Source organism: Vigna radiata, chromosome 11 (genome assembly GCF_000741045.1).
Source record: "Vigna radiata var. radiata cultivar VC1973A chromosome 11, Vradiata_ver6, whole genome shotgun sequence".
NCBI classification, from domain to species: Eukaryota; Viridiplantae; Streptophyta; class Magnoliopsida; order Fabales; family Fabaceae; genus Vigna; species Vigna radiata.
The window spans coordinates 19378122-19404233 of NC_028361.1; the positions used below are offsets into that span (position 1 = coordinate 19378122).

General features: G+C 35.7%; 1 protein-coding gene across 3 annotated transcripts; it reads right to left on the reverse strand.

The window, feature by feature from the left end:
• Positions 1–613: 613 nt before the first annotated feature.
• On the reverse strand, positions 614–24523 carry LOC106777739. Of its 3 annotated transcripts, XM_022775944.1 has the most exons (10): positions 24125–24523; positions 22735–23085; positions 22434–22649; positions 20951–21600; positions 15338–15434; positions 15183–15236; positions 14976–15070; positions 14652–14848; positions 2217–2279; positions 1364–1497 (listed from the first exon to the last, which is right to left on the reverse strand). In XM_022775944.1, exons 1-9 carry the CDS (start codon positions 24311–24313, stop codon positions 2218–2220), a joined length of 1911 nt encoding a protein of 636 aa, XP_022631665.1. In that variant the 5' UTR covers positions 24314–24523; the 3' UTR covers positions 1364–1497; position 2217. The 3 variants fall into 3 exon arrangements, with proteins under 3 accessions (XP_022631664.1, XP_014520956.1, XP_022631665.1); XM_022775943.1 differs by lacking the exon at positions 2217–2279 and having other exon boundaries at positions 614–1497; positions 24125–24520; XM_014665470.2 differs by lacking the exon at positions 2217–2279 and having other exon boundaries at positions 614–1497; positions 15018–15070; positions 24125–24519.
• Positions 24524–26112: the final 1589 nt, after the last annotated feature.

Sequence of the window (26112 nt, forward strand, 5' to 3'; positions counted from 1 at the left end):
CATTTATATACTTTACGCATTTTCTAACTTTTATCGTTCTATCATTATACTGATAATTTTTAATCACACGAAGTGTTAGGTAAAAATGAACTTTGTTTATAGAAAAGAGTTTTGAAAATTGCTCATGTCAAATTTATCTTTAGAAAATAACTTCAAAAATATCAGTTTTTTTTAAATAATAGTTTTAGTCGTGACTATAAAAGAGGTAATAAAATAAAACATTGTTACTCTCATTAAATTATTTAATGAGACAATGGTTTAAGATTTTAATAAAACTGAATATTACTTTTTAAATTTGAAAAAACTTATAAATATTTTTCAACAATATTTTTCGTCCACCAAACTATCATAGTTCTAAAATATTATAATATAAAAAATAACCATTTTTTTTTCAGATATGATCTAGTACCAAACTCCCTTATGATAACTATTACAAATAAATAAATAATTTATCACAAACTCATGGTTAAAAAGTATATATACTACATTATATATAGTATTTTTCAATAAAGTCTTTCAAATTTTGATTTCTTAATCATTATCTCAAAATGTCGTCTTTAAAACAATAATTAAAATACCAAATTAAACTTTCAAATAGGTTGTAAGTGGTCAACTTGTTTGATCTACTATGTGTATTAAATTAGGCATAAATAAAAGAATAAATACATTGTTTTTAAAAATAAAGACTACTGCACGCATTATCAAATTTAAGACTACTACTGCGCGCATTATGAAGAAAGTATAGAATTTTCTTTTACACATTTAAAGTATTAAATTATACAATTATACAAAAAAAAAAAAAAAAAGTTGATTATACTACGAGGAAAGTGTTTGAAGATTTGCAGCCTTGAATTCATCAGGGTTGCAAAATCCTGAGTAAAAGAAGTGCCCGTTCCCAGTGTGGTCTGTTTGCAAGAACAATTCTTTTTAAGACCTGCAGGGCTCCGGCAGTCACCAGTGCTGAGTGGTTCTCATTGTTCTTACTCAGATTGTACAGTATTGCCAAGCTTGCTTCAACAGCCCTTTCACTACCTTCTTCAATCAGCTTCACCAATGAACTTATTGCCCCCTCTGAAATAATAGCTTCGTCTGTGGAATCTACCACTCCTTCAGATATTATTCTATTAAGTTCTACAACAGCAGTTTCTTGTGCTTCTGGGGAGAATGAAGTTTTTATCTGTTCTACAAGTCGTGGGATTGTCTCGTAAAGTGTAACTTCCACGTTGATTGGATAGACACTGGTGATGGAGGCAGAGAAAGAACTCAGTTTAAGTAGGCATGCAACTACCGAATCTTTGCTGCGGAGAGGAATATTGGACTTGAGGATTTCGCGAAGCATATCAATGAAGTAGGGGGCATTTATTTTGTTGCGGAACTGCTCGCAATCGAGTAGTATAGTCAATAATCGTGATGCTGCAGATATTGCCAGACCAGCTTCTTCAAATTCAATTGCATATGCTTCATAAAACTGATCTTCTGCATCAGATTCCATGTCCTCTGCATAGGCGTAAGATATTGAGTTATTTTTTAACGTACAGAGAGTACAATCTGAAGAAGGATAATGACATACGTTTGCACAGACCTAGAACAACATATGTATATATGTGAAGAGCTGAACACATATGATACAGGAAGAAATAACCAAAAAGATTGTAATCAAGATCGAGGAGATCAAAGTTTAGAGGGAGACCACAGACAAAAGGACGGAATGATATCATTTGTTGGAATTGTCAAAAAATAAAGGGTAACTTTACAAATCAATGTTGGGCTTCAAAGAAGAAGAACAACAAAAGGAAACAAGATGATGATCAATCCGCAAATGCAACAACAAATGAAATTGCAAAGTGCATTATTATGTAGTTTAGATAGTTTCATTGACTCATGGATTATGAATTCAGGTGAGTCATTTTATACTAAACCTTCCTTAGAACTATTATCTAATTATGTTTTTGGAAAGTTTGGGAAGGTTTACTTTGCAGATGGAAAATCTCTTGATATTGTGGGAAGAGGTGATATTAACATCAAAACCTCTAATGGAAGCATGTGGACTTTGAATAATGTCAGAAACTTGGTGTGATCCAATTGACATTAGCCAAGAATGTTACGTTCAGCATAATGAATGAGAAAACAACCGCAAATTTGATCAAGCATTGTCAAATATGTATGAGAAGTCATCTACAGCCAACAAAGTGTATTTGATTTGTAGACTTGTCAACCTCATTTTGGATTCAGATCTCGTTGATGTTGTATCTCTCCAGTGAACCTCCTCCTCCATAAACCTAACAAATGATGTCAGAGTTAAGTTAGGCTCAAATGAATACAATGGTCCCTATATCGAAAGTCTTCTTGGCAAAATATTTCAGTAAGTGTATCCCGTTAAGATGAACAGCGATACGAAAATGGGTACTTGTATACTTTCGCTGGAGGGGATGTACCAATGTAGAAGGACTCACCCTTGAAGGGAGAGATTGTTAGAATTTCAAGTGAGTCTAAGTCCCATATTGAGTAGAAATGAAAAAGTAGAGCACCATATAAGGTTGAAGATCCATTGACTCATTGTCTTAAGGTTTTAGGTAGAAAGTGGTGTCAATCCCGTGGTTGGATTTAGATCTCATTGATATTGTATCTTCCCATTGAACCTCCTTGTCCATAAATCTAACAATATGTGCCTTTGAGTGCTTTTATTTTGTATTATTGAGTTCATACTTATTATTAGTTTATTAGCAAGTTCATAGATTTAAGTTTTGATTGTGTTTTGTTGAGTTACATATTCTACCTTTTTGCTTCAGTTAGGTTTATTTCCATTTTATGTTTCTTCTTGTTCAAGTGAAAAATATATATGAATATTGTGGAGTAGTGGTAATGTTGCTGCTGGAAAAAGTGCTAAAAGAGCTTCAAAAGAGTTAGAAGAAAAATAGAAAAAAAGTGCAAATAGAGCCAAGAAAAATACATGAAAAATATGTGCACACGACCACTACTACCAAGTGTATTGGTGTGATTTAATTGCTTGAGTTTGGAATCTGTTTTTGGTGCAGTAAAATATATTTTCCAGCAAGCATTGTGTCTCGGGTTTGAGCGAAAAGAGTTACTATATGCACCATTAGCAATCAACCAAAGAGAACAAGAAGCATGCCATTTAATTTCTAATTGTTTTTGGTTTTATTCATCTATTTGTGTGCTTAACCATTTAATTTCTTGATTATTCTTGGTTTTGTCATATCAAATTCCTTGAGCTTAGGTTTCATTCTTTTCAAACCTTTTCTTGATTTTAGTCTTCTATGGCTTCTCGGTTTTGGGGATTACTTTTGGTGTAGGCTCTCTTTGGAAGTGAACCAACCCTTGAGGTAGCATCTTAGGAGCTGGAAACCTTAAGTGGAGTTCCAAGCCTTAGTGAGAAGACAAGAAGAGGAGGAATGAAATGCTTGAAGGGGAAGAGCTAAGCTTGGGAGTTTTAATCTTTTGTTTGCTTTTCATCTTGTAATATTAGTCTAATTAAGTGTCTTGGGGAACCTTTGGCGTTCAATCCCATCTCCAAATTAGAACCTTATACTCTTTTAGTAAATCTGTTTTAGTTGGTGAGTGCTTTGGAGGTTCTAAGTTGTTTATTTTACTTTCCTTAAGTTGCTTTTATTTTTTTATAGTTTAGTGTGAGTCTAGCTTTCTTTTCAAATTTTTTTCTCTTTGAAAAATTTGGTGCAAGAGTACTTGAGGTAAATTTTGACAAGGAAAGACTTGATTTTTAAGTAGTTCTTAGTGATTCACCTCTTTTTCCTGTAAATGAAATTGAGTGCTCTTGCTCCTTAATTCTCTTGAAGAATTCTTTTCTAAAGAAATTTTTTTTGTTTATTTCTTAATCAAAAATCCAAAAATAGGATGTATTAACCATGTTTAAGGATCCTTATTACCAAATTGATAGTGACTCTCTAGTAAAAAAGCTCCACAAAGATTAAACCAAAATGATCAAGAGATAAAGTCACTAAAAATTTGGAGACAGCAAAAAGCTATACAAAAAGAAAAAGAAAAAATTAAAAGAGAGACCTAACTTACCATTCTAGAGGAGGTACATAAAATTTTAAGAGAAAAAGATGAGAGAATACAAGAGAAGATTAAGAGAAGAAAGAAAGAAAGTAAGAAGAGAGAAAGAACAAAAAGAGAAAGAGAAAAAAGGAGGGGGAAAAAAGAAAGAAAGAGAACATAATAGAGAAAAAAATAAGATATTGAAAGAAGAGAAAGAGAAGTGTTAGATATATTATTTTTATTTTATATTTACCTTTTATCTTTAGTTAATTTGTTATTATTTTTTATGTGTATTTTGGGCTTAACCCATATTTCTTATATTTCTTCTATTATAAAGAGAGGACCTTATATATTCAACATAAGGAAGATTAATCTCATACATAGTTTTTCACTATATTCAACATGGTATCTAGAGCATAAGGTTCTTTGTTCGTTGGCCTTGCCCACTATAACCGCCGCCGCTATTAGAGTTGCCATCACTGCCTTCAGAGTTGTTGTAGTCGTCATCGCCGTCACCAGAACATTAGTTTCAATCGATGACCACAATTTTTCTTGTCTCAGCCAAGCAACCACAACATCGTCAAGATCGCTACCATCGAAATCCATACACGCTCTCACGCACCAATCATAGTTTGCTTCTACTATACTTTCTAGCCGCTCGTGATAGCACGTGTGTCGTTGTCTTCGTCGTCAACCACCTTCATTGGACTCATCACAACCTCCCCTATTTGCATCTAGTTTGGTTGTGTTGATTGAGCCTCTTTTGAGTTATAGGTTTTCACTCTCTTGCTTGTTCATGGCTTTTGACCCGTCCATATATGCTAACTAATAACTATGTCAATGTGCATTTATCTATTGATAAGTTAGATGGTACTAATTATGCGACTTGGGCATCAGACATCAAAACTTTGACTTAAGAGTCAGGGGTATCTTGATCATATTACTCAGAACGTGACAATAATTGATTCCACTACGGTTATCCATTAGTTGAAAATTGATGCTCAATTATGCATTGTTCTCAACGGTACCCTTCATTCCTCTTTAAAAAAAAAAAATCGTTTTTTTCGTTCCTATGAAACATGTTTTGAAATCTGGGAACACGCTAAATTATTATACACCAATGATACTCAACGTCTTTATGGTGTTTCTCATAATCTTCTCAATGTTCTTGCTCCTCAGCGTCAGGACTATGGCTCATTATATGGGTAAAATTCATAATTTCTTTCATGAGTTTAATGAATTATTGTCTCCTACTTCTACTCCTACCAAAGAAATAGAGCAATGGTCAAAGTTCTTCATGTCAGATTTTGGATTCACCTGTTGTTCCCATTTTGACTTCTACTTGTCCCACTCTTTTGCGTGAACGTAGTAGACCCATCAATGATACATAGGTTTCCTCTACGTTGGCATCTCAACGTCATGAACTCAATCACTCTAACAAACTAAGAAAAGGACATCTCAAGTGTAACCATTGTGGCAAGGTAGGCCACACGATTGGCAGATGTTATGCATTACATGGTCGCCCTCCTAGATCTGCTGCTCCTCCCTCTCAAGCACCTACTGGGGATCCTCCTTCATCCGATATTACTGATGGCTCTATTATTTTCATTAAATTTCTCAAATGGTACAAGGATCAACAACATTCTAATTCCATTACATCTGTAGCACACATAGGTACATCTTTTGTTGGTCTGAGTCCATCTTCTTCTCTTGGCTCTTGGGTTCTTGACTTGGGAGCCACAAATCACATTACTAGTAACAAATCTTTGTTTTCCTCTTTGTCCTCCCCGAATCCTTTACCTTCTGGTACAATGGTTGATGGATCTAGAGTTTTAGCTCATGGTGTTGGGATTGTTAACATTTTTCCTTTTTTTGTCCATTGATAATGTTCTTTATGTTCTTAGTCTCCTTTTAACTTATTATTTTTTAGTCTTCTGACTTGTTCTCTTGATTGTGATGTTTCTTTTAACAAGGATTTTGTTTTTTACATGACCGGAGATCGAGACAAGTGATTGGCACCGGATGTGAGTCTCATGGTCTTTATCGTCTTCCCCCTTACACATATTGGCATAGTTATGGAGTCTCCATCTCTTTTTCATGCTCAGTTAGGTCATCCCATTCTTGCCAAATTGTAACAACTTCTTCTTAACTTATCCAAGTTGTCCAATTTGGTCTGTGAGTCGTTCAATTGTGAAAACATACTCGTAGTTCCTTTCCTCGTAGTGTGTCACAACGTGCATTGTCCCTTTTGCCTTAAGTCCAGTCTGACATTTCGGAACCTAGTCGTGTTAAGTCTAATTTAGGTTTTCAATATTTCATTACTTTTATTGATGATTATTCTAGATGTACTTGGTTATTTTTAATGAAAAATCATTATGATTTATTGTATCTTTTTGGTTTAAACCTCTTTTTGGTCCCTAAGTTATAAGTGGATGTTCAGTTTAGTTCCCGTTTTTAAAAATGTAAATCTTTGGTCCCTAAGTTATAAAAAATGTATCAAATGAGTCATCTTTTGACTTGAAATACTGTTTTTGGTTGTTTCTTAACAACTGCTACATCTTTAGATTGCTCTGATTTGTTTCTTAATAATAACAGCACTTTATATTGCTCTTTGTACTTTGACCATGAACATCAAAAAAGAACTCATTTGATACATTTTTTATAACTTAGGAATCAAAGGTTTACATTTTTAAAAACGGGGACTAAACTGAACATCCGCTCATAACTTAGGGACCAAAAAGAGGTTTAAACCTATCTTTTTCAAACCTTTTATAATGAAATTAGAACTCAATTTGGTGTTTTCATTCAAACTTTGCAAAGTGATAATGGTCATGAATATCTTTCCCATTCTTTTCAACAATTTATGGCTTCTAATGGTAGTCTCCATCAAACTTCATGTGTTTATACACCTCAACAAAATGGGGTGGTTGAACGCAAAAATAAACATCTTATTGAAATAACTTGTGTTCTTTTAATTCATGGTAACATTCCTCAATATTTTTGGGGTGATATCATTAATATCGCATGCCCTCTTCTGTTTTAGATAATAAAATACCTCATTCTATCTTACTTTCTCATGAACCCGTTCACCCCTTACCTCTAAGAGTTTTTGGATCTACATGTTTTGTTCATAATTTTAGTCCTGGTCTTGTAAGTTAGCTCCTTGATCACACAAATGTGTTTTTTAGGCTTTACTAGATCAAAGAAAGGATACAAGTGTTTTTCTCCTTCTCTTAATCGTTATTTTATATTTGCAAATGTCACCTTCAATGAGTCTTCCTTTTATTTTAATAATCATTCTTCTTCTGATATGTCTCTTAATACTATCAATATTCCTATTGTTTGCGCTCCTCCAATTGTGCCTAGTTCACCGGGTGTTTCTCAACAACCATCAAGTGACTCAATTCAAGTGTCAACTACCTTGTCTCCTCTAGCTCCGATAACTGGGTCTACCCTTCCAATTGTCCTTCGTAAAGGTATATGTTCTACTCGTAATCCCTCTCCACATTATATTACTTTAAGTTATCATAGACTGTCTTCACCTTTTTATACCTTGTTAGAAGTAGACTTTAAGCCTAACTCAACCCCACAAAACCGGCTTGTTAGGTGAGGTTTGCACCTCACTTATATATTATAATTTGACCTTATCTCTAGTCGATATGTGACTTCCAACACACACCCCTCACGACAAGGTATATACATCTCGAGCGTGGGACTAGACATTAATGGGTGGTCCGATAACGGGTGGAACAATATGCCCAACAACAACAAATATCGCTAGGATAGGCTTTTAACGATGACTCTAATACCAACTTGAGAATTAAACTATAAAATAATTCTAGAGGGTTTGATTGATCCCTCTCATAATCTTCTATTTATAAGAATAAATTGATACAAAAGTACATGATAATTAGAATAATCCTAGACACAATATAATCATGATAATTAGAGTAACCCTAAATATAATCATGATAATTAGAGTAACTCTAGACACAATATAGTCATGATAATTAGGGTAACCCTAGACACAATATAATTATGATAAATAGGATAAATATCCTAACATACTTGTCTTTCGTCTATTTCTTTTGTGATCATCCCAATGTCTGTTACTAATGTCTTAGCCCATCCTGGTTGGCATCGGGCCAAACTAAATGAATTAAGTGTTCTTCAAAGTAGTGGAACTTGGGAGCTTGTCCCATTAACGTCTGGAAAATTTGTTGTTGGTTGCAAGTGGGTTTTTGCTATCAAAGTTGATCATGATGGAACTAATGATCACCTTAAAGCTTGTCTTGTGACCAAAGGTTACACAAATTTTTGGGTTGGATTATGGTGATACTTTTTCTCTAGTGGCAAAGACGGCATTTGTTTTTTTATTTATAGTCATGGCGGCTCTTCAGCTATGGCCACTTTATCAACTGGATATTAAAAATGCATTCCTTAATGGAGATTTGCAAGAAGAGATTTATATGGAGTAACCTCTAGGATTTGTTGCTCAAGGAGAGTGTTCTAGGTTGGTATGTCGTCTTCGCATATCCTTATATTGCTTAAAACAATCTCCTAGGACCTGGTCTGGGAAGTTTAGTAATGTTGTTCAATAATTTGGTATGACTTGGTGTAAGGCAAATCATTTAATCTTTTATCGTCACTCAAGCGTTGGATCTGTCTACTTGATAGTATATGTTGATGACATTGTTCTTACAGGCAATGATAGTCATGGCATCTCTTAGATAAAACATCTTTGCAATCATTTCCAAACCAAAGATCTTGGCAAACTTAGGTATTTCTTGGGTATTGAGATATCACAATCCAACGATGGTATTGTTATATCTCAAAGGAAATATACACTGGATATTTTAGAGGAAACTAGGTTGGTGAATTCAAAACCTGTGGACACAACCATGGATCCTAGTACTAAACTTCTACCAAAACAGGGAGAGCTTATGTTAGATCCCTATTAATATAGAAGACTAGTTGGAAAATTGAATTATTTTACAATTACTCTTCCTGACATTTCCTTTGCAGTTAATGTGGTAAGCCAATTCCTTAATTCCTCATGTGAAGATCATTGGAATGCAATTATTCGTATAATAAAGTACATTAAAGGATCTCCTGAAAAAGGATTGTTATATGGTTCTAATAACCATACAAGAGTGGTTTGTTATTCTAATGCTGATTCGGCAGGATCTCCTTCTAATACAAGATTTACATCCGAATATTGTGTCTTCATTGGTGGTAACTTGATCTCTTGGAAAAACAAGAAACAGAGTGTTGTAGCAAGATCTAGTGCAGAAGCAAAATATAGAGTTATGGCTTCAACCACTTGTATGTGACTATCAGGTTGCTCTTCATATTAATTATAATCATGTCTTTTATGACAGGACCAAACACATTGAGATTGACTGTCATCTCATTCGAGAGAAGATTGTATCAGGAGATATTAAGACTGAGTTCGTAAATTTAAGCGATTGGTTAACAGATATTTTCACTAAGTCTTTAGAGGACCAAGAATTGATTATATTTGTAATAAGCTTGGTATATACCATTTGTATGCACCATCTTGAGAGGAAGTGTTAGATATATTATCTTTATTTTATATTTATCTTTTGTCTTTAGTCAGTTTGTTATTTTTTTTTATGTGTATTTCGGGCTTAGCCCATATTTCATCTATTATAAATAGAGGACCCTATGTGTATATTCAATACAAGGGAAATTAATTTCATACCTAGTTTTTCACTATATTCAACAAGAAAGGAAATCTTGTTCAAGGAGGAAGTGTTACTATGACTACCTCTCATCCCCTTCATTGAAACCTGTTAAGATTAAAACAAAGAAATATATTTCTAAAGGGCTTAATAGACCCTCCTCATGTCTATTATTTATATTGATAAAGAGTTGATACAATAGGGAGATGGAAGGTCAAGGAACTGTCCTAGACTGCTAGGTACAATCATTAGAGATAACCCAACACACTACTCCCTACTTTAGTCCTACTGACTGCACTAGCATAGGTAGACTTAGTAATTATTCTACCATTAAGCTCATACACACACAGCTCACACACAACTCACACACACTAACCAATAATTCTAACACTCCCCTCAAGCTGGAGCATGCAGATTACATGAACCAAGCTTGGAATAGATAAACTCAATTTTGAAACAGATGATTTTTCTTCAAGAGTGTGAGGCAGTGTGTTATCACATGTCAACGAACAACCAACAGCAGCTTGTGAAACTTCAACTTCAAAAGTGGATGACGGAGAGCAGTGGTGGACAATGACGGAAAGTAGTGGTAAACAATGACAAACTGCAAAGACGAAATTCCTCATCAAGTAAGGACGGGGGCCTAAAGTGGCTAAATGCGATAAAACTGCAGGGACTGTCATCTCTGAGACTGATGGGTGATGGGGCCTGTAGTGGCTGAAAGCTACAAATCTACAGGGACTACCATACTTATGTGGCTTGAACTGCCATACTTGACTTGCAGTGTCTTGGAAACATAAACATACTCCCCTCATCGTGAATGGTGGAAACAGTGAAATTGTTGATTGGAATTGGAAGCATCACAATTTCTTTGGATAAACACACATAAATGAAGTCGACAAAAGAGATTGACGACCTACAGCAACAAACAACAAATCTACAAGGACTTAATTGTCCTGATCAGCAACAAATCTGCAGGAAATAATTGTTTTGCAGAGGCTTAATAGTAACAGACCTGCAGGGACTACACTACCCTGAAGCAGCTTAAACTTTCTCCCCCTCACGACTGAACGACATAAACATGGAGGAAAAACTAGTGAGAACGGGTTTGTACAAATATGAAGATTTGTTGTTGTTGTCATAGCCTGACTAGCAATAACTGCAGCCACGTTGGCAATAAGGAAAACTGGCCAGAACGCACCATTCGAAAGACTTGACCAGCATCAGCATGGTTTTCCATAAGGTATGCAGCTAGACCCAAATAACCCAATAGTAGGCACGAGAACAAAACAAGCAGGTCCTACTGCAAGTCCCATTTTACTTGTTCCATACTTTTGCAAACTGAACAAAATGACAAGGCAGGCAACTGAAATCATCAACACTATATCTTTCTCGATAGCATCTACCCCAACTTTTAAACCACCAACAGATGACAGTACTGACATTGCCAGTGTAACAACACCATTAGCAATCACCATGGAAGTACCAGTAAGAACTAATATTAGTAGAATCTTCTTCAGAGTCAGAGGATTCTCAAGTCTTTCCTTGATTTTTAATGACCTTTCAAGCTCAGGGGATGGCACCTTAAGCCTAAAGCTTGATATACGGGCATCTGATGGCAACTGATTAGGGAGAAGATTAACCTTAGCATGACGGCAGATCAACGAGTACAAGGCAAACGTAACACCTTCACCATCATCATTGGCCCACAAAACCACTAGGACATACTTCAACAAAGGAATCAAGATTAATGTGTACAAGACAAGTGATAAAGCTCCAAGAATGTCTTCATTTCCATTAATAGGGGCCTTTCTAAACATAACACTGAAGGTATACAAGGGACTTGTTCCAACGTCACCAGAGAACACAACAAGCATCTGAATAGCTAATACAATTTTCTTACCCACACTGATGTCCTCATAGTCACTTCTGTGAGCACCAGGAACTTCAAGAGCCTCCACATCGAATGAATCGTTGCGAGGACCAGTGCAGATGAGTCTCTGCTCAAACCAGAATGCAGAAATGAGAGGTTCGGCGATGTGGAAGCTTGCGGCGAGAAGACAGCAATGGCTGCTACGGAGGGTCAGAATAGAGAGAGGAAGGTCTGGCGAGACGACTGACAGCGACGCGGTGTGATTCCGGCGCCGGGAAGGCGGTGCGTGACAAACACACGTCCGAGCTCAGCTGGAGACCAGCGGTGCGTGGAGGCGCATTGAGCGGATACAGAGACAGAGACCACCGGGGTTAGGTCGCGCTTGAAGAGACGATCCAGATTCGCGGGTCACCGGTCGAATCTATGACGGTGGCCGACGGCGGAAAGTGGTCGACGGCAGACTGATTTGGTGCTCGTGGCGGCGCGTTCGGAGGAGTCTGGTCCTGTCTCTGGCAGGATTGGCCGTCGCTCAAGGAGGCGGGCCAGATCCGCTGGTCACCGGTCGAAACTGCGACGGTGATCGACGACGGACGGTGATCGACGACGGTGGACGGTGGCTGGCGATGGTTGACAGCGAAGATCAATGGAGTTGCGGCTGGGACATCTGTTTCAATGGAGTTGCCTTTCTAGGGTTCCCTGGAGACTTTAGGTCTCTCTGATTCAGGGTGCAAATGAATGGAAGAATGCCAATGTTTGGGCATTAGAGAAGGATCCATTCTAATTTTACTGGGCCTGGAAGAATTCTTTAGCTGTTATCAGAGAAAACAAAGTGTTGGTGACGTTGGAGAAAGGCTAAGTCAGGCACTAGAAGCCTGAAGCCTAATCTTGTGGCTGAGAAAGACATAAGTCTTAAACAACTGTTCACAGAATCACAAAGGTTGAAAGACTAAACTTTTAGGGGGCCGCCGGCAGCCATAACGGCCGGCCGCCGGCAAACAGTAAAGACAACCGGTAGAGGATCAGAGAACCTGCTCTGATACCATGTTGAGATTGAAACAGAGAAATATATTTCTAAAGGGCTTAATAGACCCTTCTCATGTTCTATTATTTATATAGATAAAAAGTTGATACAATAGGGAGATGGAAGGTCAAGGAATAGTCCTAGACTACTAGGTACAATGATTATGGATAACCCAACACACTACTCCCTACTTTAGTCCTACTTACTACACTAACATAGGTAGACTTAGTAATTATTCTACCATTAAGGTCATACACACTGCTCACAACAACTCACACTAACCAATAATTCTACATCCACCTTGCTTGTGTTATATAGCTTGAAGGAGCTTATTCCATCAATACAAGAGAAATATAAAATAAATGATGAAAAACTACAAAGTAACTAATAGCGAATCTAACGAGAACTATTCTACAACAGTAGGCCTATGCCCACTAGATTTGGATCTAATGAGACTTACTCCTAGTAAATTGGACTGTAATGTAAACCATATTACAAATACAAAAAGTAGTACGTGATATTTACAAGCACAAGATAGTTCCAATATGCATTTTATTAACAATAGCAAGATAGAAGATGCCATTTCTTGTGTGTGCACGTCATTTGAATAGTTTGATTATAAAATGCTTCCCATTCACACTAAATAGTATGTTATCATGGGCTACCTCCATGGAACTTTGGTTCTTGAACCAAAGTTACCATGATCATCCAGAGAAGGAAGAATTTGAAGGATCAACATGAAGTTATGCTTAATGGAAGAAGGTTTTTCACTTGAGTGCCTTGCTATAGCAATGTATAGAACCCACCATCTTCTGGCTTCTCATATTGTTGAAGCTCAAACTGCAGTTGAAGAATTAAGGGTGCTCATGGATAATGACTCTTTAGAAGGAAAAAAGAAAAACTTGGTAGGTTGTACATGCTGTTGATTCTACAAATCTTTCAGTCAGGTCTTCGAAAATTTTCGTTAAACTATGATTTTGCTATTTTGTGTTCTTAAGAATCCTAAAAGAAAGCCTTAGCCCATCCTAGTTAATGTCAAGCCATGATTAATGAAATCATTGATATTTAGAATAGTGGAGCTTGGGAGCTTATCCTATTATCGTTTGGGAGTTCATTGTTGATTTTAGGTAGATCTTTGCTATCGAAGTTGGTCCTAGTAGTACTATTAATCGTCTCAAAGCTCGTCTTGTGACCAAAGGTCACACAAATGACGGTGATACTTTTTCTCAATAACAATGTTGATTTTTGTTTGTTTATTTATAGTCATTGTTGCTCTTCAACAATGACATTTTTACTAAGTGAATGTCAAAAATGTTGTTCTTAATGAAAATTTAAAGGAAGAAATTTATATGAAGCAACCTCCAGGTTTTGTTGCTCAAGGAAAGTCTCTTTGGATTGGTATATAGTCTCTGTATTAATGTTATATGTTTATTGTTTGTTTTTCCTTATTTAGTAATACAGTTGTATCTCTTTTTGAGTTTTTATTTTATTTTATTTTATTGTAATACACTAGTTTGTAACCATCCATAATTGGTCATAACTTCTTTCTTTCACTTTATAAGTTGTCAGATTGAACTGCAAAATGTATGGTAATCATTCAACACTTAATATTAAGTATTGCTTTTACACAATCACAAGATTGTTTGATCTATTTATTCTAAATCTATTTTGGTATCAAGAGTTGGTGATGATCGACCATGGTCAATCCCAGTTCTAGTTATGAGAACACAATGAGAACACAATGTGTGCAAAAGAACACAATATGAATCAAGCATAAAATAAAATGAGAACACAATGTGTGCAAAAGAAGAGTTAAAAATATACAATGGCAAATGCCCCTGGTTAGGCACCAGTTGATCAGATCGAACTTATGGTTGGTGATAATAAAAAGTGAGAGATCTAATTTCGTCTCTTAACCCTACCCTCACACCTCGCAAAAACCATACATTTTGAAACAGAAATAACGTTTGGTCATTGTGATGAACATGTTATAACAGAGTGCATGTACTTGTAAAAGAGTGCATGCAGATATTACCTGAAATTTTCAAAATCTTTTGTTGAAAAGCAGAACGGAGACCAGATTCAATATCCAAAAAACAAATTTGGGCTAGAGTTGGGTCACTCAATGCCACAAATTCAAGCACAGAAGCAGCTTTTCCTTGTAAATTGGGTGGAGAGGACTTCAGAATCTCAACAAGCTGTGCAATGAAAACAGAATCCAGTATATTATTCCTGAAAGATTTAACACAAAAAATCAGTGCTAACTACCACTAAGTAGAACACTTATGACTTGTTGCTGGATCAAACAATATAAAGATCAATGTTAAACTCAAAAATCTGGTTCAGTCCCTCTAATAACCATGAGAATGTTTTTGATACAGTTTGTTCAGTACTACTTAACCTGGTTGAAACAGTCATTTTTTCCTCCACCAAATGCCTTCTCAAATCCATTAACTGGTCCATCAAAATAGAAAGGAATCAATGTACTTGACAATCAACTAGAAAGAAAAAATAAATAAAAAAAAAAAAAAAACTCTAAAGTTCCTGCAAGACGTGCAATACAAACCTCCAGTTGCTTTTGTTTACTGAGGTCAAATATCCTTGCTAGTATACTCAAAGACTGTAGAGGAATATTAAATCATCAGAGAAACCTCATTCAGATTTTATCCTTATGTTCTAGAACCTTGCCAGACTTAATAAACACAAAAGAAATAACAATACCTTTTCCACAATAGTTCCCACTGTCCCCGAGCATTTCAAAATACTAACTAAAGGACCTAAAACCCCTTCAGCTTCAATTACCTGGCAAACAATATCGCTGCACCCAGAAAATCACAAAGCAATTATTACAATTTGTTAGAGATATGATTTGACTACTTTAGATATATGAATTGATAATAATAAATAGGAAGATATGACATGATTCAATAGAGAAATATCTTACCAAATATTTCCTATTATTATATATTTATTTTGTTCCTTATTATTGTATCATTTTTCTTCATCATAAATAAGAGGACTCACGTGTGCAGATCAAACAATTACAGCCAATCCTCTCAATATGATATTAGAATTCTACCTCTCTCTTACATTTCCCTCCACACAGTGTCTCAATACTGTCCCATGCACCACCATCTTCTCCAGCATGACTTACTATGACATGCTGATGAAACTTCATGTTTACCCTTGTCAATGACTCATACATTCTATGTAGAGTCTCCTAGATTTCTCATGCAAACTTAATGTCTGCCACTAAACTAATACCTTATCCTTGACAACCGTTAGTAACAGAAGAACCTCATTTTTTTATTGACCACATTTATAGATGTTTTAATTTATTTTATTTTATTTTGGCTACAAGGAGTGTGCTCTCTATGCCCTCTACAAGACGTGCTAAAATCTGTTCACTTTCACTTAGTCACCTAATATCTTTGAAACTTATTTGCATGCAGAGACAGGAATGCCTCTGAAAGAGTGTTCCAATGGGGTTCTTGCCCCTGGTCTTCACTGAATTATGGAAGAGGATAGTTGCCTTGAGTATAGATCTCTCTCGCGATGCTATATGGTCAAAACCATCATGGACACCTATGTTATTCCTTGGTATAGAAGTGGCACAATCAAAGGATGGTTTGGCCATATCTCAACGAAAATACACTATCAATATTCTACAAGAAAAAATGATGATAAATGTGAAGTCTCTATAGACACATCAACGGATCCAAGTTTCAGACATGTACTTGACCAAACAGAACCTTATTATGACCATAAGAGATCCTGATAGGTTTCCGATAATGAAACCTAGCCAAGAATGCTCTCTCTCACACAGAACAGGTAAAAACAAAGAGAAAAGAATCTGAATTCATATTACTCACCAAAGAATTGTCTGTACACCACAAATACAAAGGGCCTAACCCCTTCCACAGGTCTGAACCTGTTAATCACTCAACTTCCCAAAAAAGTCCCTCCTCCACTCAAAAAACCACTATTTATACAACTNGTCTACCTTTTATCCTAATCCCATTTCCCATTATACCCTTATATCTCAAATACCCTATATCCTAACATTACACCTCCCTACAGAACAACCTTGTCCTCAAGGTTGGAATGGGAAAGCTTGGTCTCATGGCGCCTCTCCCTCATCGGGTTACCATATGAAGGAAACCCACTCACTTTGCCCCTTCAATTCAAATCAGGGGGCTTGGGTGGTGGCAAGTTTGCCTCTTCTTCGGCAAATATTAGCATCCTCAATCCTCTTTCCAGACAACGGTGGCCGGGACTGAATGGCCCTCCGCATCGGAAACATCGCCCCTCCTTTCTTCTTTTAACGTATTCCAAGTAAGGTAGGTTCTGGACATTTGTCCTTACTATTCCACTGGCCTAGGTCGCTTCTTTCTTTACTGACATCGTGCTTTCCGCCATTACCTCTCGTCCTTGGGTCTTGCGACTGGGTTCGCTTCTTGATACAAAAACTTTCGTCGCCCCTCCCCAGGTACTCTGAACCTGGATCGTCGAACCGCCCCCGCTCTTCGAATGTGTGCATAGTTTCTCGACGTCTCATGCCACTCGCATGGCGGACATTAAATCTTGAGGATCATGGGGTCTTACGTGATCGCACACTTCCTCGCGAAGGCCCGCCATGAAATATCCCAAGAGTTGTTCTTCTGGAATCTTCGTTGTCTGCCCCACTAGAACATCAAAGTCCCTAATGTATTCATTCACCGTCCCCACCTGTCTAACGGCGGCTAGCCTTTCGTAAACTGACCCTCTACCCCCTTCTCCGAATTTGATCATCAAAGCCCTTTTTAAACCTTCCCAAGAATTGTTCTTGGTTTTCTCCCTCCAGAAGCGAAACCAGTAGGCCGTGTATCCTTCCATACTAATGAAAGCTAATTGCAACTTCTCCTTCTCGTCTACCTTTTGCACCTCGAAAAATTTCTCTGCTCGACTAATCCAGATCACTGGATCGCTGCCTTCGAACGCTGGGAGCTCCACCCGTTTCCGCCAATCCACCTGACCTTCTTGATTTCCTTCGCGACCTCTTTCCCTATCCCCTTCCGGTCTCCCGTCGTTTTCGTTGACAGAGGATTCACTACCCTCACTACGCGACGCGTGAGGATCTTGTTTGCGATCTCCCAACAATTTCAGAATCGCCTGGATATCTTGCCGCATTGCTTCATAGTTTTGCCTCAATGCCCCAATCTCGTGCCTCAAGAAAACCGTGTCGGCTTTCGTCTCCTCTATCTTAATTTCCACCGCCTCCAATTGTCCCTCTACGGCCAACATTCTTCCCTCCATGACGCGAGTTCTTCTCCTCTCCAATTGGGATCCGACAGGTTGGACCAATTGATAGGTTTCCAATAATGAACCCTAGCCAAGAATGCTCTCTCTCACACAAAACAGGTAAAAACAAAGAGAGAAAAGAATCTGAATTCGTATTATTCACCAAAGAATTGTCTGTATACCACAGACACAAAGGGCCTAACCCCTTCCACAGGTCTGAACCTGTTAATCACTCAACTTCCCAAAAAAGTCCCTCCTCCACTCAAAAAACCACTATTTATACAACTTGTCTACCTTTTATCCTAATCCCATTTCCCATTATACCCTTATATCTCAAATACCCTATATCCTAACCGATCCAGATCTTACAAGAATTAGATTTTCGATAATCAGGTTACTCTCCACATTGCTTCCAATCCAATGTTCCATAAGAGAACTAAACACATCAAAATTGATAATCAATTTATTCAAGAAAAGTTGTTGTCTAAAGAAATTTGCACTGAATTTGTCAAATCAAATGATCAACTTGCAAATTAATTAACAAAATCTTTAAGGAGTCCTTGAATTAAACTTATTTGTTCCAAGCTTGGTTTATACAATTTGTATGTTCCAGTTTGTATGCTCCAAATGGAGGTAAGTGTTTAAATAAATTGTTATAATTAGAGGAAATATCTATAAAATCTTCTTAATTAGAGAAAATATCTATAAAATCTTCCTAATTAGAGAAAATATTTGTAGGATCTTCTAGATTATTTTCCAGTATATTGTTTCCTTATTTCCCTTTCTTAGAAGATTACATTGCTACAAATAAAGGTAAGGAGAATGTAATTGACATGAATGAAAATAATAAAGTCACTCTCTTTTTCAAGTTGGTATCAGAGCTCCCGATCTTAGGAGCTCCATTTCTGCTGCAACAATACCCACTATCGCCGCTGTCCAATATCCTATCATTTATGACTCTTGGTATGAAAGCTTACAAGGAGGAAGTGCTTGAAAGCAATGGTTGAATCAATGAGGAAAGCCCTCTAAGTCATGTACTCTGTCCATGAAAGGTAAGATTTGTTTCAATATTGTTGGCCAAGTGTCTCAAGGTATTTGGATTCTTGATTTAGGAGAGAAAGTATCATATGACACCTTTTCGTGTCTCCTTCGACTCATACGGTAAAACAAATAGATAATAACTTATTACAGTTGCGAATGGTCATGATATACCTATATGCGGCTTTGGGAATATAATTTTGGACTTACCTATTGTATAAAAAGATGTTTTACATGTTCCACAATTAGCCAACAGTCTTATCTCTGTGAAAAAACTCACAGAGGATTTAAATTGTTCAGTATCATTTTTCTCAACTTATTATGTTTTTCAAGACCCTATCACAGAGAAGACGATTTTAACGAGCAAAGTGGGTTGTATCGATTGGAATCTAATGACCAAAGCAAAACAAAAATTATGAGTCAACAAGTTATATCCGAGACATGGGCAGATTCTCAAATATGGTTACTTCATAAAAGGCTTAGGCATCCTTCATTCAATCTTATCAAGTCCTTATTTCCCCATTTGTTTACCAAGGAATCTATTAAGTCTTTTAATTGTAATATTTGTCAATTGTCAAAACACCATTGTGCATCTTATCCTATTAGTAATAAAAAGAGTACTTCTCCATTTGATTTGATTCATTCTGGCGTTTGGGGAGCTGTCATAGAATCTATTTCTGGAGCTAAATGATTTGTTACTTTTATTGATGATTGTACCCATGTCACGTGGACATACCTTATGAAAAATAAATTAGAAGTTTTTCGAATCTTTGCTAAATTTTTCCATCTTGTCCAAAGAGAAGTTGCACATCATTACCAAAGATATCCTGTGCTCTTTTCCAAAAGGAGGAGCACGTTTTATAAGGTCTCGAAATTTCTAAGACCTCTTGTTCAACAGATTGCCATAGGACAATGCATAATTGAAAATCAAGCTTCTGCCATTGAGATTCCTCTTCATTGGGTACAGTGGAAATATCCTGTTCAAGATGATCATGGTATCCTTAACCATGGTATCCTTAACCAGGAAACCGTAACTCCACAGAAGAAGACCAAGATAGATAGTTTTTCCAACTGAGTTTTGCATAAATAATGGTAGGGGTAGCAGATAAAGAAGGTGTTCCAAAACCAGAAGCCGTTCTAATGCCAAACAGAAGAGGGAAAAACTGACTTAAGGGTAGAAACCCTAGATCGGAGCTACTATCAACGGATCAGCAAAACAGCAACCACAACACACTCAGGAGACTAAGGAAAAATGAAGCGGCGACCACTAGGGATGGGTAGCACTTGTCGAGGCGCACCTAACCCTTGACTTCGCCGGAGAAAAAAGTTGCGATGGTGGCTGCGGCGGACAGTGACGACAACGATGGACAGCAACGACAGACAGTGGCAACGGACAACGGCAGTGGACAGCAGACAACGGACAGTGGCAACGGAACCTGGCTGGCTCTAGATACCAACTTAAACAGTTGAGAGAGAAACTGAATTTTTTATTATTATTGTTCCCTCAACCCTAATACACATAATACCCTATTTAAGAGATAGTGGATCAACATAGAAAAGAAAAACAAAAGGCTCCAAAAAGGCCTACTCTAAAAAGCCCGCTAGAAAATACATTATATTTTAACACATATGATTTTACTTTTGTCTTTTTCCTATTTTCTTTTCCATGTATATTTCCTATATGCTATTTAAAAAAATACATACTTTACCACAGGGTCTATTTTGTACCTTGTATGAATTAACTTCTTACTATACACTGATATTAGCTATTTGACACATTTCCAATCTATAATAGAACAATAATTTATCACTAACTATAACAATCATATCCCAAATTTCATGGTTTACAGTGGAAGATGTCTTTACAGCCTTTTTAGTAAGAGATTCCTAAAATATATATTTTAAATAGCAATGAACTGATATATTCAGCATAAAAGAGTCAATTCTCCTCAATATCATGAATACAAACTTAAAGCTGCAATTATAAAGCTATGAACAATATTTTTATTATTTTACCTAACAGACAGCCTTTCCAAAGCTTGTGTTACCGCCAACTGGACTGCATCGTCATCACACTTCAAAAGCCTTATTAAATGCTTAATTACTCCAGCCTCCCTGAATGCAATACGCATATGTTCATTGATACATGCAGTGGCAATTGACTCTGCAGCCTTTATTGATGCAGACTTATCTTCCAGTTCTAATATCAGTGCTAACCGAGCAACACCATCCATCCAAGGTAAAAGTGTAAACCTCTGATCATTTGAGCAATCAGAATTAGGTATAGTTTTTTCTTCCATTTCTAAGGCTCCAACACGAGCAAGGAATTGTTGTTGGCTTCGTCCAATCATTGCACTGACCTTTGCTTCCTCTAAGTTAGCATTCTTGTCATCAATATTTAATCCAAGAAGTAATTCCGAAGCACCAAATGGTGATGGCTGTCTAGAAGTCCTTTCAATTTCAGTACCATCAGGTAATGTGGGCCACAAATGTAAGCCTGGGTTGAATGACTTAAAGGCTGCAGCACCAATTGATGGGACAGGAACCAGACCTTCCTCCATAACAAGAATTTTATAATCATTGTCCTTAAAAAGTTCTAACAATGCATTCCTTGCTTCCTTCCTAAGAACTTTAGATCCTTCCAGATTAGATCTTAAGAACTTTGCCTGAAGTAACATTAAACATAATCACATTCTTGGCTATTGTAAGCATCAAGAGAAAGGAACTTTGCCAACTACAATGCAAATATCGATAAGTTTCAATATATAATTCCTTCTAATTCTTACTTCTTTTTCTGGTCAACTTTTATTGGAAGGCATTACTGCTATTGTTTAAGTTGAAAACTAGGGATTAACGAAAAAGACTAAAAAATAAAATAAAAACAATGTATATACTATTTCTTTCTATACTGATGAGAAACTGAATAATTGTAAATTCACTGTTTACTTAAAAGGTTGAGTCATTCTTTTTTATCTCTGATCTGATATAATTATTCAATATTTTCGACACACATCCTCCTTTTACTGGACCAAAAATTCTTTCACAAATTCCAAATATAAGGTAACTTGTGTCTTTCTTTCTGCAAAATATAAAGTTATGTTTCTAAGGAGCAGTAGAGGACCTAGGTTGACATGGAATGGGACTCCCCACCAATTTGGCAAAGAGACTTCCATTCTGAGAAGAGCTTAGTGTAAATCCAGGAATTATTGTTTACTCCTAGCAGAATTCATCTTAACATGAATCGCACAGTTCATAGATAATTTTGAAACCCAGGTTGACGTCAAATGGACTCATCACTTGACCAATGAGGCTACAACGTCAAGAGCTATATCATCAAAATCCTAGCGTTTTAGGCCAAAACCTAAGAATTGTTGCTTTATCTCTAGCAGAATTAATCTAAATAGAAATTACATACTGCTCATAGATAGCTAAGCATGTAAACCAGTACAGCATGCAAAGATAACCAACTTCCAATTACTAAACCCAAAGAAAGTCTCACCAATTTTGGTATAACACCCGCTTCAACCATGATGCTGTGGTTAACACGACTCAGTGCTAAATTTGCCAAAATGCCCCCTGCAGCCTCCTTCACTTTAATGTCCTCATCTTCAAGGTACTTAATAGCTACAGGAAGGATCTCAGTCTTTGAAATTTTAATCCAGAGCTTCTCATCAACAGATAAATTCCAGAGTGTAGTCAAACTCTGCTCCTTTACCTGCAAAAAGGGTTCTAGATATTCTAATTTTCTACACCAAAGAAATATGTGCACATGAACCCAAATTTCCGTATACCCTCCATACCTCAGGAGTCAAGGAAGATCGTCTCAGCAATCTGTTTATCTCTTCTATCGCTCCACTTTCAGCTACAAAATTTCTGTACAGATTGACTGAAGACAATGATCGCAGAAGGCCTGCAGCTGCCTCGCATGCTGAGGTAGACTCTAATCTGAGGAGGTTCACAACAAGATTAATACAACCAGGAAACTGCATTATAGTGTCTATACACTTCTTTCCACCGAGTGAATACTTCCAAAGAGCAATTATAGCTTGTTCTCTATCCAGAGGATCACGATCAAGGCCTAACATACGAACAAACAAAGCCACATAACCATCACCAAGGCCAGAAGATGTACTTGTTACTGCATCAACACCCTGAAAGCAAAATTTAATCATTGGACATCACATGAAACGTTCTGAAAATCTATTATTTTAGCTGCCTAAATTGTTCCCCCGTATGGTCAAAAAGCATAACATCTCAGACAAATATCAAAAGTAACCAAAACTACTTTCAAAACAAGATGGATACAACCAACAATCAAAACCAGGTATAATTTGAAACTATGCACATGTTTGCAAGTCTTCTAAAAATGCTACAAATATACTTCTTTTATTTAAATATGTTTTTAATTACAACGAAAACGACACATTTTAATTTAAATCCTTCAGAAAATTTTTATTGGCTTTGCTCCATGTTAATTCATTTTTTTAAGCAACTCCTATCATCATTTAGTAGTGATGTGGCAAGCATCTACGCACACTACATCAACAACCATTTGTACATGGAGAGTTTAAACCACTTGCAACCACGATTTTGGCCACTACATCAAGATTTCTGGCTGGTGTATATATGATCATATCAGTCACATTTGTCCATAAGAAAAATCTAGAAAGAGACTCTCATTGGTTGAAATTATTGGAAATCACAAAATTCAGTAGGTCGTACAATTTATACACGACTCACTCTCTTTCTCTCTCTACACTGCTTTTTGTCTTATCCAGTCAATTTCAAATTTGAAAATGCCTTCCAAGCACTCCTCTTGCCCATAACTTCCTACAGTATCAAGAAATGCTACGAACCCGCAACCGATGAGATAATCCAACAACTTTGACAAAGAATTTAAACCTAAGATTTATTCCTTTCTCAAAAAAAGAAATCTCGAAAGCAGGAGGAAAAAGAATATTTTATTATTTCTGTAAAATAAGTTGCCACACACACTCAGTCTACGCATGAGCATCTTCTATATTAAACACAATGATTCAATTAAAACACAAAATAATATGAATCAGTAATCATAGACCGGAGCACACATACATCAAAAATCAATAAAACTTCCCAATAACCACCAAAAGAACGGTTAAATAACAAAATTAAACAAACAAAAAAGAGAGGTGAAAAAAAAACGTTGTGTACCGGCGAAGAGGTTGCGTCAACGGTGCCGTCACGGGCGTCATTGGTGGCCCTGGCAACGAAAGCGAGTTTAGGGGTGGATTTGGAAAAGATTGCGACTCTGTTTCTCAGAGGAGCTTCTGCGACGGTGATGGGAGGGACGAAATGCGAAGGGAGGAGCTTGGAGGGAGGTAGGAGTGTGGAGGCCAACATGATTTCACCACCGTGGATAACCGTTATACACTGCCTGAACCGGAATATATGTGTCGCGGGGGTTCCTAGCGAAAATAAGATAGATTTTTCTGGAACCGTGGCAATATTGTTTTGTTTGATGTGGTGGGATAAATTCTTTCAGGTCTATTATTAATTTTGTTAATCAGGCTATTTCATATTTAAGTAAATATTTACAAGGTGACATTTTTAGTTTTCGTTTTTCATTTTTTTTAATTTTTATCCAATATTGTGGAATAATTTTTATAGGTTAAGACATGTGTTTTTACTTTTTGTTATCATGATAAAATTAACAAAATTATTATTATTTTTATAATTATAAAATTAAATTAATTTTTATTATTTTATTGTAAATAATTTTTATTTATTTGTTAAATATTTTATAAACAAATTTTGAAAAATGTTAAATTTTAAAAAATGATAATTAACAAAAATAATTATTTTAATTTAAAAGTTAATATTTGTTAAATGAAAAAATTAAAAACAAATAAACTAAAAAAAAATAAGAAATTTCCTCATATGTATAATATATATATATATATATATATATATATATATATATATATATNTATAACAAAGAATAAACTTCTTATACTTTTCACTATTAAAATATAAATATTTAAATAAGATAAACGGAATAACAATATAAAATGCAATGGAACTCTGAATCAAAATCAAAAGCATAAAAGACAGAAATCAATATTTGGTATATATATTTTAAACATACAGACATTATAATAAATTCAACATATGATTTATTAAATACTCTCATTCATTTTTTTAATTACTAAACCCATTTTTTCAGATTATGTGAAAATATTATTCAATCAATTACATGTATTAATTAATGAATCCAAAAGCAATCACTTTTAATCCTATTTATAGGCTTGTTCACTTGAAGAGATACGGGGGATTGAGTGGATTTGAGAGGATTTGAAGATATTTTTTTTTTGTTTATTTGAATGGATTTGAAAGTAAGTGAAAGTGCATTTGGAAGTAAAGTTTGTGAGAATTAGTGTATAATTTAATTTATGTGACAGATTAAAAATATTTACTTCCAAAATCACTTTTATTTATCTCTAAATCCACTCAAATAAATAACAAAAAAAAAATTATATTTAAATTCACTCAATTACTCTCCTCCAAATATTTTCAAGTGAAAAAGACATTAATGAAATGATATATAATAAAACTTTATACAATTGGTTGTAGAATGTTATAGAAATATTAGAGTTTATTTTATTTATTTTATTAAGAGTGATTTTCATAAATAGTTATTCAAGAATTTAATGACTATATCAAATCACTTTTTTATTTTATGGGTATTGTTTGTTTGAGAAAAAATATTCATTCCTTCCATCATTTATATTCACTTTTTTGTGTTTTCTTGAATTATAAAATATAATTTGAGATATATTTATTTCGTGGTTATAACTCTTGATATACTCAATCAAATTGAGTGGTTTTTTAACTTAAATTGAAGTTCAAAAGAGAATTTTAACATGTTTTGAAATCATCTTATTTAGAGTCTTACATCTCAATATATCAATGGTTCTTAAATATTGTTCAAACTTGAATTTTGAGTCTTTCGATCCACCTTCTCAATAACTTTCTAAATTTTCTACAAGGTTTTAACCCTAAAGATCCTAAGGAGGTTATGATGTGAATTGAACCAATGATGACAATATGCCACTTTGATGTAGTTTTTAAGTAATTAGTTTGTTTAAATAATGGTTCAATCCTTTGTAAAATTCACTTATCAAAATATGTTTTGGATTAAT